Genomic DNA, 13,734 nt, shown 5'->3' with positions numbered 1-13,734 from the left:
AATTTAATTTACTGCAGGCCTAAGACCTATGGGTTTAACCTTCTGAATGAATGATTATATTGAAGATAGAAGGCGCCTCTTAATGAGTTCCGAGAGCCGATCCGTTACCCAACAAAATAACATCAATTTATTTAGTCTAATTGTTGTCATGACTACAGACAGTAGGCTGTTAGTCCTCTTTTCCTGCATTAATTAATTTGTCTGCATGTCTTTTCAACATCTGGCTAAAAATAAACCATCCCATGAATTAAGAGTGATATATTTATTTTTGCACAATGCAATGAGGCACATTGACAACTCAAATCGCTTTAAAGAGCCTTGTAATATTAGACAACAAATAAATATACTAAAACAATAACTTCAAAAACAGTCCATTCATCACTGGATTTCTTCAAATTCCTGTGCAGGAAAAGGATGTCATCCACCGTGGCTGGTCGCAAGCTGGCTTCTCTTCTCTCTCTCTGCACCTCCATTCATAGTCTAACAGCTCAGCTAGGTGTGAAAAATCCCCTAATTTGTGCCACAGTTTAGACTACTGATAGATGCTGCGGTCAGTCAGAGTTGAGTCCTTGTAAAGTGCAAAACTTGCAGTGTATTTATGTATTCGAGGCCTAAGTCCTCTAATGTTTTACATTTCTAACTCAATATCACAGACTTGGTTTGCCCTAAAGAAAAATGCATCAACCCCTACAAATATGTCAATTTATTATAATCACATAATAATTCAAACGAAATGAGCTGTAGCGAGAGGAGAGACTGCATGCTAAAGACAATCAGAATGTGTCTTTAACCCTGCATTATAATATAACTTATTTTGAACGAAAGCCAGGAATGAGAGAGTCACTCAGCACTATGCTTCTGTTCCTGCTTCTGTTCCTGCTTCTGTTCCTGCTTCTGTTGCCTATTTGAGTGTTTATTATTGTTATGTATTTTTATTTTGTATTTTATTTTGGGCCAGGTGGAAATGGTTTAACAGCCTTTCCAATACATTGGAATACAAAAGAAGCCATCCACCCTTGGTGGGCTATCAGCAGGACAATACAGTAGGGAGTATTTGATACACTGCCGATTTTGCAGGTTTTCCTACTTACAAAGCATGTAGAGGTCTGTCATTTGTATCATAGGTACACTTCAACTGTGAGAGACGGAATCTAAAACAAAAATCCAGAAAATCACATTGTATGATTTATAAGTAATTAATTTGCATTTTATTGCATGACATAAGTATTTGATACATCAGAAAAGCAGAACTTAATATTTGGTACAGAAACCTTTGTTTGCAATTACAGAGATCATACGTTTCCTGTAGGTCTTGACCAGGTTTGCACACACTGCAGCAGGGATTTTGGCCCACTCCTCCATACAGACCTTCTCCAGATCCTTCAGGTTTCGGGGCTGTCGCTGGGCAATATGGACTTTCAGCTCCCTCCAAAGATTTTCTATTGGGTTCAGGTCTGGAGACTGGCTAGGCCACTACAGGACCGACCTTGAGATGCTTCTTACGGAGCCACTCCTTAGTTGCCCTGGCTGTGTGTTTCGGGTCGTTGTCATGCTGGAAGACCCAGCCACGACCCATCTTCAATGCTCTTACTGAGGGAAGGAGGTTGTTGGCCAAGATCTCGCGATACATGGCCACATCCATCCTCCCCTCAATACGGTGCGGTCGTCCTGTCCCCTTTGCAGAAAAGCATCCCCAAAGAATGATGTTTCCACCTCCATGCTTCACGGTTGGGATGGTGTTCTTGGGGTTGTACTCATCCTTCTTCTTCCTCCAAACACGGCGAGTGGAGTTTAGACCAAAAAGCTCTATTTTTGTCTCATCAGACCACATGACCTTCTCCCATTCCTCCTCTGGATCATTCGGATGGTCACTGGCAAACTTCAGACGGGCCTGGACATGCGCTGGCTTGAGCAGGGGGGACATTGCGTGCGCTGCAGGATTTTAATCCATGACGGCGTAGTGTGTTACTAATGGTTTTCTTTGAGACTGTGGTCCCAGCTCTCTTCAGGTCATTGACCAGGTCCTGCCGTGTAGTTCTGGGCTGATCCCTCACCTTCTTCATGATCATTGATGCCCCACGAGGTGAGATCTTGCATGAAGCCCCAGACCGAGGGTGATTGACCGTCATCTTGAACTTCTTCCATTTTCTAAGAATTGTGCCAACAGTTGTTGCCTTCTCACCAAGCTGCTTGCCTATTGTCCCGTAGCCCATCCCAGCCTTGTGCAGGTCTACAATTTTATCTCTGATGTCCTTACACAGCTCTCTGGTCTTGGCCATTGTGGAGAGGTTGGAGTCTGTTTGATTGAGTGTGTGGACAGGTGTCTTTTATACAGGTAACAAGTTCAAACAGGTGCAGTTAATACTGGTAATGAGTAGAGAACAGGAGGGCTTCTTAAAGAAAAACTAACAGGTCTGTGAGAGCCGGAATTCTTACTGGTTGGTAGGTGATCAAATACTTATGTCATGCAAATTAATTACTTAAAAATCATACAATGTGATTTTCTGGAGTTGAAGTGTACCTATGATAAAAATTATAGACCTCTACATGCTTTGTAAGTAGGAAAACCTGCAAAATCGGCAGTGTATCAAATACCTGTTCTCCCCACTGTAGACTATTGCTGAGTTTAGGGACTTTAAATGTATTAATGGATGTTTGCGAGGCATGTAACTTCACCCATCTCTTTGTATAGCCCACAACATGCACTGTTTTCTAACCACATCTGGATGGATCCATAAAGAATTACTCTGGGAATAAATATCACTGAATGACAGAAATATTGGAATAAAGTAGGCTAATGCAATTGTTGCTTACTGAAACACCCAAAGTCAACAACGCTGTGGCCTTGGTAGAGAGTCAGGGGGGGAATGGAGTGAAAGTGCACTGTACTGTCAGTACACAACAACGCTGTGGATTTGAAGCAATGTTGGTCAACTATTTCAGCACCGTTTCGCACTGCTTTGAGACAAGCTTGGGGACTGGTGTTGATAAATCAATCAGATTTTTATTTTCACTGAATCTCCATTTGGGTATTGGTTAGCCTACAATTAGGGTGTGGAAATGTTAGGATTATTTTGCTCTTCACTCACAGTCACTTAGTAACCTAGTCCTACTCCCGACCGGTCACTTAGTAACCTAGTTCTACTCCCGACTGGTCGGATAGGGTATAGGCTCTTTCGGATACAGCATAGGCTCTTTCGTATAGGGTCATGCACTGTAACATGCTGTACCACACCACAGCATCCTGCAAGCTGTGCAACTTTTAAATGAGGACCCTCTGTATGACTCTGTGTATTGTGTAATGTACAGTACCAGTCAAAAGTTTGGACAGCTACTCATTCAAGGGTTTTTACATTTACATTTTTTTTTTTACATTTTAGTCATTTAGCAGACCCTCTTATCCAGAGCGACTTACAGTTAGTGAGTGCATACATTTTTCATACTGGCTCCCCGTGGGAATCGAACCCACAACCCTGGCGTTGCAAACGCCAGGACCCTCTGTATGACTCTGTGTATTGTGTAATGTACAGTACCAGTCAAAAGTTTGAACACCTACTCATTCAAGGGTTTTTCTTTATTTTTACTATTTTCTACATTGTAGAATAATAGTGAAGAAATCAAAACTATGAAATAACACATATGGAATCATGTAGTAACCAAAAAAGTGATCAACAAATCAAAATAAATCAAAATATATTTTATATTTGAGATTCTTCAAATAGCCACCCTTTGCCTTGATGACAGCTTTGCACACTCTTGGCATTCTCTCAACCAGCTTCATGAGGTAGTCACCTGGAATGCATTACAATTAACAGGTGTGCCTTGTTAAAAGCTAATTTGTGGAATGTCTTTCCTTCTTAATGTGTTTGAGCCAATCAGTTGTGCTGTGACAAGGTAGGGGGGTATACAGAAGATAGCCTTATTTGGTAAAAGACCAAGTCCATATTATGTCAAGAACAAACAGCTCAAATAAGCAAAGAGAAATGACAGTCCATCATTACTTTAAGACCTGAAGGTCAGTCAATACGGAACATTTCAAGAACTTTGAAAGTTTCTTCAAGTGCAGTCGCAAAAAACATCAAGCGATATGATGAAACTGGCTCTCATGAGGACGGCCACAGGAATGGAAGACCCAGAGTTACCTCTGCTGCAGAGGATAAGTTCATTAGTTACCAGCCTCAGAAATTGCAGCCCAAATAAATGCTTCACAGAGTTCAGGTCATAGACACATCTCAACATCAACTGTTCAGAGGGGACTGTGTGAATCAGACCTTCATGGTTGAATTGCTGCAAAGAAACCACTACTAAAGGACACCAATAAGAAGAAGAGACTTGCTTGGGCCAAGAAACACGAGCAATGGACATTAGACCGGTGGAAATGTGTCCTTTGGTCTGGAGTCCAAATTGGAGATTTTTGGTTCCATCCACCGTTTCTTTGTGAGACGCGGTGTGGGTGAACGGATGATCTCCGCATGTGTATTTCCCACCGTAAAGCATGGAGGAGGAGGTGTTATGGTGTGGGGATGCTTTGCTGGTGACACTGTCAGTGATATATTTAGAATTAAAAGGCACACTTAACCAGCATAGCTACCACAGCATTCTGCAGCGATACGCCATCCCATCTGGTTTGGGCTTAGTGGGACTATCATTTGTTTTTCAACAGGACAATAACCCAACACACCTCCAGGCTGTGTAAGGGCTATTTTACCAAGAAGGAGAGTGATGGAGTGCTGCATCAGATGACCTGGCCTCCACAATCCCCCGACCTCAACCCAATTGAGATGGTTTGGGATGAGTTGGACTGCAGAGTGAAGGAAAAGCAGCCAACAAGTGCTCAGCATATGTGGGAAGTCCTTCAAGACTGTTGGAAAAGCATTCCAGGTGAAGCTGGTTGAGAGAATGCCAAGAGTGTGCAAAGCTGTCATCAAGGGTGGCTATTTTGAAGAACCTCAAATATAAAATATATTTTGATTTGTTGAACACTTTTTTGGTTACTACATGATTCCATATGTGTTATTTCATAGTTTTGATGTCTTCACTATTGTTCTACAATGTAGAAAATAGTAAAAATAAAGAAAAACCCTTCAACGATTAGGTGTGTCCAAACTTTTGACTGGTAGTGTATGTCTCTCTCTGTGTATTGATTAATGTATGTCTCTCTCTGTGTATTGATTAATGTATGACTCTCTCTGTGTATTGATGAATGTATGTCTCTCTCTGTGTATTGATTAATGTATGACTCTCTCTGTGTATTGAGTAATGTATGTCTCTCTCTGTGTATTGATTAATGTATACTCTGTGTATTGAGTAATGTATGACTCTCTCTGTGTATTGATTAATGTATGACTCTCTCTGTGTATTGAGTAATGTATGTCTCTCTCTGTGTATTGAGTAATGTATGACTCTCTCTGTGTATTGAGTAATGTATGGCTCTCTCTGTGTATTGAGTAATGTATGACTCTCTCTGTGTATTGAGTAATGTATGACTCTCTCTGTGTATTGAGTAATGTATGACTCTCTCTGTGTATTGAGTAATGTATGTCTCTCTCTGTGTATTGAGTAATGTATGTCTCTCTCTGTGTATTGATTAATGTATGACTCTCTGTGTATTGAGTAATGTATGACTCTCTCTGTGTATTGATTAATGTATGACTCTCTCTGTGTATTGAGTAATGTATGTCTCTCTCTGTGTATTGAGTAATGTATGTCTCTCTCTGTGTATTGATTAATGTATGTCTCTCTGTGTATTGAGTAATGTATGACTCTCTATGTGTATTGATTAATGTATGACTCTCTCTGTGTATTGAGTAATGTATGTATCTCTCTGTGTATTGAGTAATGTATGACTCTCTCTGTGTATTGAGTAATGTATGTCTCTCTCTGTGTATTGAGTAATGTATGACTCTCTCTGTGTATTGAGTAATGTATGACTCTCTCTGTGTATTGAGTAATGTATGACTCTCTCTGTGTATTGAGTAATGTATGTCTCTCTCTGTGTATTGAGTAATGTATGTCTCTCTCTGTGTATTGATTAATGTATGACTCTCTGTGTATTGAATAATGTATGACTCTCTCTGTGTATTGATTAATGTATGACTCTCTCTGTGTATTGAGTAATGTATGTCTCTCTCTGTGTATTGAGTAATGTATGTCTCTCTCTGTGTATTGAGTAATGTATGACTCTCTCTGTGTATTGAGTAATGTATGTCTCTCTCTGTGTATTGATTAATGTATGACTCTCTCTGTGTATTGAGTAATGTATGTCTCTCTCTGTGTATTGAGTAATGTATGTCTCTCTCTGTGTATTGATTAATGTATGACTCTCTCTGTGTATTGATTAATGTATGTCTCTCTCTGTGTATTGAATAATGTATGACTCTCTCTGTGTATTGAGTAATGTATGACTCTCTCTGTGTATTGAGTAATGTATGTCTCTCTCTGTGTATTGAGTAATGTATGACTCTCTGTGTATTGAGTAATGTATGACTCTCTCTGTGTATTGATTAATGTATGTCTCTCTCTGTGTATTGATTAATGTATGTCTCTCTGTGTATTGATTAATGTATGACTCTCTGTGTATTGATTAATGTATGACTCTCTCTGTGTATTGAGTAATGTATGACTCTCTCTGTGTATTGATTAATGTATGACTCTCTCTGTGTATTGATTAATGTATGACTCTCTCTGTGTATTGAGTAATGTATGTCTCTCTCTGTGTATTGAGTAATGTATGACTCTCTCTGTGTATTGATTAATGTATGACTCTCTGTGTATTGATTAATGTATGACTCTCTGTGTATTGATTAATGTATGACTCTCTGTGTGTTGATTAATGTATGACTCTCTCTGTGTATTGATTAATGTATGTCTTTCTCTGTGTATTGAGTAATGTATGACTCTCTCTGTGTATTAATTAATGTATGACTCTCTCTGTGTATTGATTAATGTATGACTCTCTCTGTGTATTGAGTAATGTATGTCTCTCTCTGTGTATTGAGTAATGTATGACTCTCTCTGTGTATTGATTAATGTATGACTCTCTGTGTATTGATTAATGTATGACTCTCTGTGTATTGATTAATGTATGACTCTCTCTGTGTATTGAGTAATGTATGTCTCTCTCTGTGTATTGAGTAATGTATGACTCTCTGTGTATTGATTAATGTATGACTCTCTGTGTATTGAGTAATGTATGACTCTCTCTGTGTATTGATTAATGTATGACTCTCTCTGTGTATTGAGTAATGTATGTCTCTCTCTGTGTATTGATTAATGTATGACTCTCTGTGTATTGATTAATGTATGACTCTCTCTGTGTATTGATTAATGTATGACTCTCTCTGTGTATTGATGAATGTATGTCTCTCTCTGTGTATTGATTAATGTATGACTCTCTCTGTGTATTGAGTAATGTATGTCTCTCTCTGTGTATTAATAATAATAATAATTATATGCCATTTAGCAGACGCTTTTATCCAAAGCGACTTACAGTCATGCGTGCATACATTTTTTTGTGTATGGGTGGTCCCGGGGATCGAACCCACTACCTTGGCGTTACAAGCGCCGTGCTCTACCAGCTGAGCTACAGAGGACCACGTCTCTCTCTGTGTATTGATTAATGTATGACTCTCTCTGTGTATTGAGTAATGTATGTCTCTCTCTGTGTATTGATTAATGTATGACTCTCTGTGTATTGAGTAATGTATGTCTCTCTCTGTGTATTGAGTAATGTATGACTCTATGTGTATTGAGTAATGTATGACTCTGTGTATTGATTAATGTATGACTCTCTGTGTATTGATTAATGTATGACTCTCTCTGTGTATTGAGTAATGTATGTCTCTCTCTGTGTATTGATTAATGTATGACTCTATGTGTATTGATTAATGTATGTCTCTCTCTGTGTATTGATTAATGTATGACTCTCTGTGTATTGATTAATGTATGTCTCTCTCTGTGTATTGATTAATGTATGACTCTCTGTGTATTGATTAATGTATGACTCTCTGTGTATTGAGTAATGTATGTCTCTCTCTGTGTATTGATTAATGTATGTCTCTCTCTGTGTATTGATTAATGTATGTCTCTCTCTGTGTATTGATTAATGTATGACTCTCTGTGTATTGAGTAATGTATGACTCTCTGTGTATTGAGTAATGTATGACTCATTAGAAAGACCAGTAGTAATGCTGTGTTTACTGTAGAAGCTGATCAAGTCTGTTGCCTTCCTCTTCCTCGCCAAATATGAAGACGTCTCTCTCTCTCTCCCTCCCTGCAGGAAGTTGATGAGCATGGCGTTTGTGGACATGAATCCGTTCCCCCTGAGACAGATCCAGAACCGACGGACCTTCCACCTGGAGAAGGTTAGACTGGAGCTAACAGAGCTTGATGCCATCAGACAGACCTTCCTCCGAGAGAGAGAGACGCACACCACGGCGCCCGACGCGCGCACGCTTTGTAGCGACGATGAGGAGGACAACTAGCACACAGCCTATCAGGGTGCAGTGCCTGCAGACAACAGCCTATCAGGAACCACGTCTGGGTGATTCTAGCCTGTCAGGAACCAGGTCTGTGTGATTCTATCCTATCATGGCCCATCACCTGCAGACTCCAGCCAATCAGGGCCCAGGGATTTCAGACTCCAGCCAATCAGGGCCCTAGCCTGGGTGTCCTGCCCACCTGCAGATGCTGTCATGAGTAATGACCCACCATGATGACAAGTGCTGTATCCACAGACTCCCCACTCATTCACAAGTAGCTGCTCTGCAATGCTGGACTTTTTTGTTGTTGGTGTATATTCTTCATAGCTGGACCTGTCACCTCCATGTTCTCCACATGCTGGACCTGTCACCTCCATGTTCTCCACATGCTGAGGACTGCGGCTTGTTGAGGACCAGTGGACCAAAACGCTGGCGGCCAAAGGTTCTTGATATTACTTCCAGTATTCCTGCCAAGCTTTTGTAAACACCATAATCGCTGTTTGTTGATCTGTTAGTTGTGGCTGAGGGACATTGAGTTGAGAGATTGACATGACAACCACCATGTTATTCTGTCCCACAGCCATACAGCTGTGATTGCAGAGCTGGATCATTGCAATCTGAATCAGTATTTTTCAAAGAAATCATTGTGCTTGTTGAGAGGAGGGACTGATTGTATTTTCTGATGTAAATCTTTTTCTTCAATACAACCTCTAATCTGAATGCTTTAGCCCTCCCAAATGATAGGTAGGTGGGTGTCTTGGTGGTAGGAGACCATGCTGCAGTAGTAGACAGTACAGGAACCAACACACCTGGTCTACCAAAGACTTGAACCACTTTTACAGAAACGTCTGTTGATTGGCGCTTTCCATGGAAACCTTGGACCAATAATAGTCCATCATTCCAGGCTCCAGTAATGTTCTAGGAATGCATTCTAGAAGCAGAACCCGGGTTCACCTCGGCCCCTGTCGTGGGGCAGGAGTTCTTCACCTCGGCCCTGTCGTGGGGCAGGAGTTCTTCACCTCGGCCCTGTCGAGCACAGCTTCAAGTCACTCTCCAGTGACATACTGTCATCATAGCACCATCATGTGACTGTCCCTCTCCAGTGACCTACTGTCATCATAGCACCATCATGTGACTGTCCCTCTCCAGTGACATACTGTCATCATAGCACCATCATGTGACTGTCCCTCTCCAGTGACCTACTGTCATCATAGCACCATCATGTGACTGTCCCTCTGTAGTGACCTACTGTCATCATAGCACCATCATGTGACTGTCCCTCTCCAGTGACCTACTGTCATCATAGCACCATCATGTGACTGTCCCTCTCCAGTGACCTACTGTCATCATAGCACCATCATGTGACTGTCCCTCTGTAGTGACCTACTGTCATCATAGCACCATCATGTGACTGTCCCTCTCCAGTGACCTACTGTCATCATAGCACCATCATGTGACTGTCCCTCTCCAGTGACCTACTGTCATCATAGCACCATCATGTGACTGTCCCTCTGTAGTGACCTACTGTCATCATAGCACCATCATGTGACTGTCCCTCTCCAGTGACCTACTGTCATCATAGCACCATCATGTGACTGTCCCTCTCCAGTGACATATTGTCATCATAGCACCATCATGTGACTGTCACTCTCCAGTGACCTACTGTCATCATAGCACCATCATGTGACTGTCCCTCTGTAGTGACCTACTGTCATCATAGCACCATCATGTGACTGTCCCTCTGTAGTGACCTACTGTTATCATAGCACCATCATGTGACTGTCCCTCTCCAGTGACCTACTGTCATCATAGCACCATCATGTGACTGTCCCTCTGTAGTGACCTACTGTCATCATAGCACCATCATGTGACTGTCCCTCTGTAGTGACCTACTGTCATCATAGCACCATCATGTGACTGTCCCTCTCCAGTGACATACTGTCATCATAGCACCATCATGTGACTGTCCCTCTCCAGTGACCTACTGTCATCATAGCACCATCATGTGACTGTCCCTCTGTAGTGACCTACTGTCATCATAGCACCATCATGTGACTGTCACTCTGTAGTGACCTACTGTCATCATAGCACCATCATGTGACTGTCCCTCTGTAGTGACCTACTGTCATCATAGCACCATCATGTGACTGTCCCTCTCCAGTGACATACTGTCATCATAGCACCATCATGTGACTGTCCCTCTCCAGTGACCTACTGTCATCATAGCACCATCATGTGACTGTCCCTCTGTAGTGACCTACTGTCATCATAGCACCATCATGTGACTGTCCCTCTCCAGTGACATACTGTCATCATAGCACCATCATGTGACTGTCCCTCTGTAGTGACCTACTGTCATCATAGCACCATCATGTGACTGTCCCTCTCCAGTGACCTACTGTCATCATAGCACCATCATGTGACTGTCCCTCTCCAGTGACATACTGTCATCATAGCACCATCATGTGACTGTCACTCTCCAGTGACCTACTGTCATCATAGCACCATCATGTGACTGTCCCTCTGTAGTGACCTACTGTCATCATAGCACCATCATGTGACTGTCCCTCTGTAGTGACCTACTGTCATCATAGCACCATCATGTGACTGTCCCTCTCCAGTGACCTACTGTCATCATAGCACCATCATGTGACTGTCCCTCTCCAGTGACATACTGTCATCATAGCACCATCATGTGACTGTCCCTCTCCAGTGACCTACTGTCATCATAGCACCATCATGTGACTGTCCCTCTGTAGTGACCTACTGTCATCATAGCACCATCATGTGACTGTCCCTCTCCAGTGACCTACTGTCATCATAGCACCATCATGTGACTGTCCCTCTGTAGTGACCTACTGTCATCATAGCACCATCATGTGACTGTCCCTCTCCAGTGACCTACTGTCATCATAGCACCATCATGTGACTGTCCCTCTCCAGTGACCTACTGTCATCATAGCACCATCATGTGACTGTCCCTCTCCAGTGACCTACTGTCATCATAGCACCATCATGTGACTGTCCCTCTGTAGTGACCTACTGTCATCATAGCACCATCATGTGACTGTCCCTCTCCAGTGACCTACTGTCATCATAGCACCATCATGTGACTTGAAGGGGAATCTTCTAGTCTTTCTCTTCCTGTTTACATTTTCCCTTGACTTTTTCTTCACTTATTTTTGTGTTTTCCAGACCCATCAAATGTTGTGTTTCTTTGATATTTGTTCTGAAATGTTTCGGCATAGCTACACTGAGTATACCAAACATATTAGGAACACCTTCCAAATATTGAGTTGCACACCCTTTTTCCCCTCAGAACAGCCTCAATTCGTCGGGCGTGGACTCTACAAGGTGTCGAAAGCATTCCACAGGGATGCTGGCCCATGTTGACTCCAATGCTTCCCACAGTTGTGTCAAGTTGGCTGGATGTCCTTCGGGTGGTGGACCATTCTTGATACACACGGGAAACTGTTGAACGTGAAAAACCCAGTAGTGTTGCAGTTCTTGACACACTCAAACCGGTGCACCTGGCACCTACTACCATACCCCATTCAAAGGCACTTAAATATTTTGTCTGGCCCATTCACCCTCTGAATGGCACACATACACAATCCATGTCTCAGCTGTCTCAAGGCTTAAAAATCCTTCTTTAACCCGTCTCCTCCCCTTCATCTACACTGATTGAAGTGGATTTAACAGGTGACATCAATAAGGGATCATATCTTTCATCAGGATTCACCTGGTCAGTCTATGTCATGGAAAGAGCATGTTAATGTTTTGTCCACTCAATGTATGTTTTCATGTCAACCGCTTAATTTAGTATAAGATTATTGAGAGTGGCCGACTATATTGGCCTACTATATTGAATGTTATTTTTGTTTTATACAAATGGAGAATTGCCTTGTAGCACAATGCCATAATGAGATGTAAACAATGAAAGGTTGTCCTGTAGTTGTGCTGTTGAGAGAGCTGGTCTCTCTATGACCCATCTGATGTCTAGTTGAGTGCTGTACCCATCCTTCATGTTACCATGGTTTCACTCTATGTTACCTTACCTATGTAGGTTGATTATTAGACAGGATTGAGTCAGGGTCTTCCTGTTGACCAATCACTTTTTAACTTCACAACATACCCTTCCTGTTGACCAATCACCTTAACTTCACAACCCTTCCTGTTGACCAATCACTTTTTAACTTCACAACATACCCTTCTTGTTGACCAATCACTTTAACTTCACAACATACCCTTCCTGTTGACCAATCACTTTAACTTCACAACATACCCTTCCTGTTGACCAATCACTTTAACTATCTTTTGGTATTTATTTCATTATATTAGTTGACTGTGATTTCTTTGATCAAGTATTGTATCACCTTCTATCTCCGCTGGTTTCTTTGTGTATTCAATAAGCTGTCCCTGTCCCTGGTTATTGCTGTTGTTAGGCTTGAGGTGGGTCCAACCTGTGCATGACGTCTCCTTAATCCTAACACTCTGTTAAAAGCAACACATTGCACAATCGTCTATGTCTAGTGCCAATGCAACCTTCCACAAACCATCAGGACACTTTCTCTTGTATGTATGAATATTGAATATCATGTCCACATAATTAGAATTCTTATTCAACTGAGCGTGAAAGAAATTACCCACCATCACCACAATGTAATCAACATGTATGAATATTTTATATGAGTGGTATGATCATGATCACCCAATAAACATTGTTATAGCTTTACTGTGCACATCAGTCTTAATGCTGTCTTCGTAATTACACATTATATACTTTCTACAGTGCCTTGAGAAAGGATTCACACCCCTTGACTTTTTCCACATTTTGTTGTGTTACAGCCTGAATTTAAATGGATTGAACTGAGATTTATTTGTCACTGGCCTACACACAATACCCCATAATGTCAGTGGAATTATGTTTTTCAAATGTCTTTTCTTTAAAAACAAATTAGTAAAAAATGAAAAGCTGAAATGTCTTGAGTCAATAAGTATTCAACCCCTTTGTTATGACAAGCCTAAATAAGTTCAGGAGTAAACATTTGCTTAACAAGTCACATAATAAGTTTCATGGACTCACTATGTGCGCAATAATAGTGTTTAACATGATCTTTGAATGACTACCTCATCTCTGTACCCCACACATACAATTATCTGTAAGGTCCCTCAGACGAGCAGTCAATTTCAAACACAGATTCAACCACAAAGACCAGGGAGGTTTTCCAATGACTCGCAAAGAAAGGCCCCT

At 41.5% G+C, this 13,734-nt stretch overlaps 1 protein-coding gene across 1 annotated transcript in view; it reads left to right on the top strand.

The window, feature by feature from the left end:
- tbc1d2b (TBC1 domain family, member 2B) overlaps positions 1–8,508 on the top strand; it is a gene marked incomplete at its 5' end in the record, with an annotated part of 43,988 nt that extends 35,480 nt beyond the window's left edge. The window contains one exon of the mRNA XM_084200499.1: positions 8,279–8,508. Within this exon, the coding sequence (XP_084056625.1) occupies positions 8,279–8,483 (205 nt within the window). The remainder of the gene's footprint in view (positions 1–8,278) is intronic.
- Positions 8,509–13,734: the final 5,226 nt, after the last annotated feature.

The sequence above is a fragment of the Coregonus lavaretus genome (genome assembly GCF_964263955.1).
Source record: "Coregonus lavaretus genome assembly, contig: HAP1_SCAFFOLD_515, whole genome shotgun sequence".
Taxonomy (NCBI): Eukaryota; Metazoa; Chordata; class Actinopteri; order Salmoniformes; family Salmonidae; genus Coregonus; species Coregonus lavaretus.
This window is presented reverse-complemented; position numbering and strand designations above follow the sequence as displayed.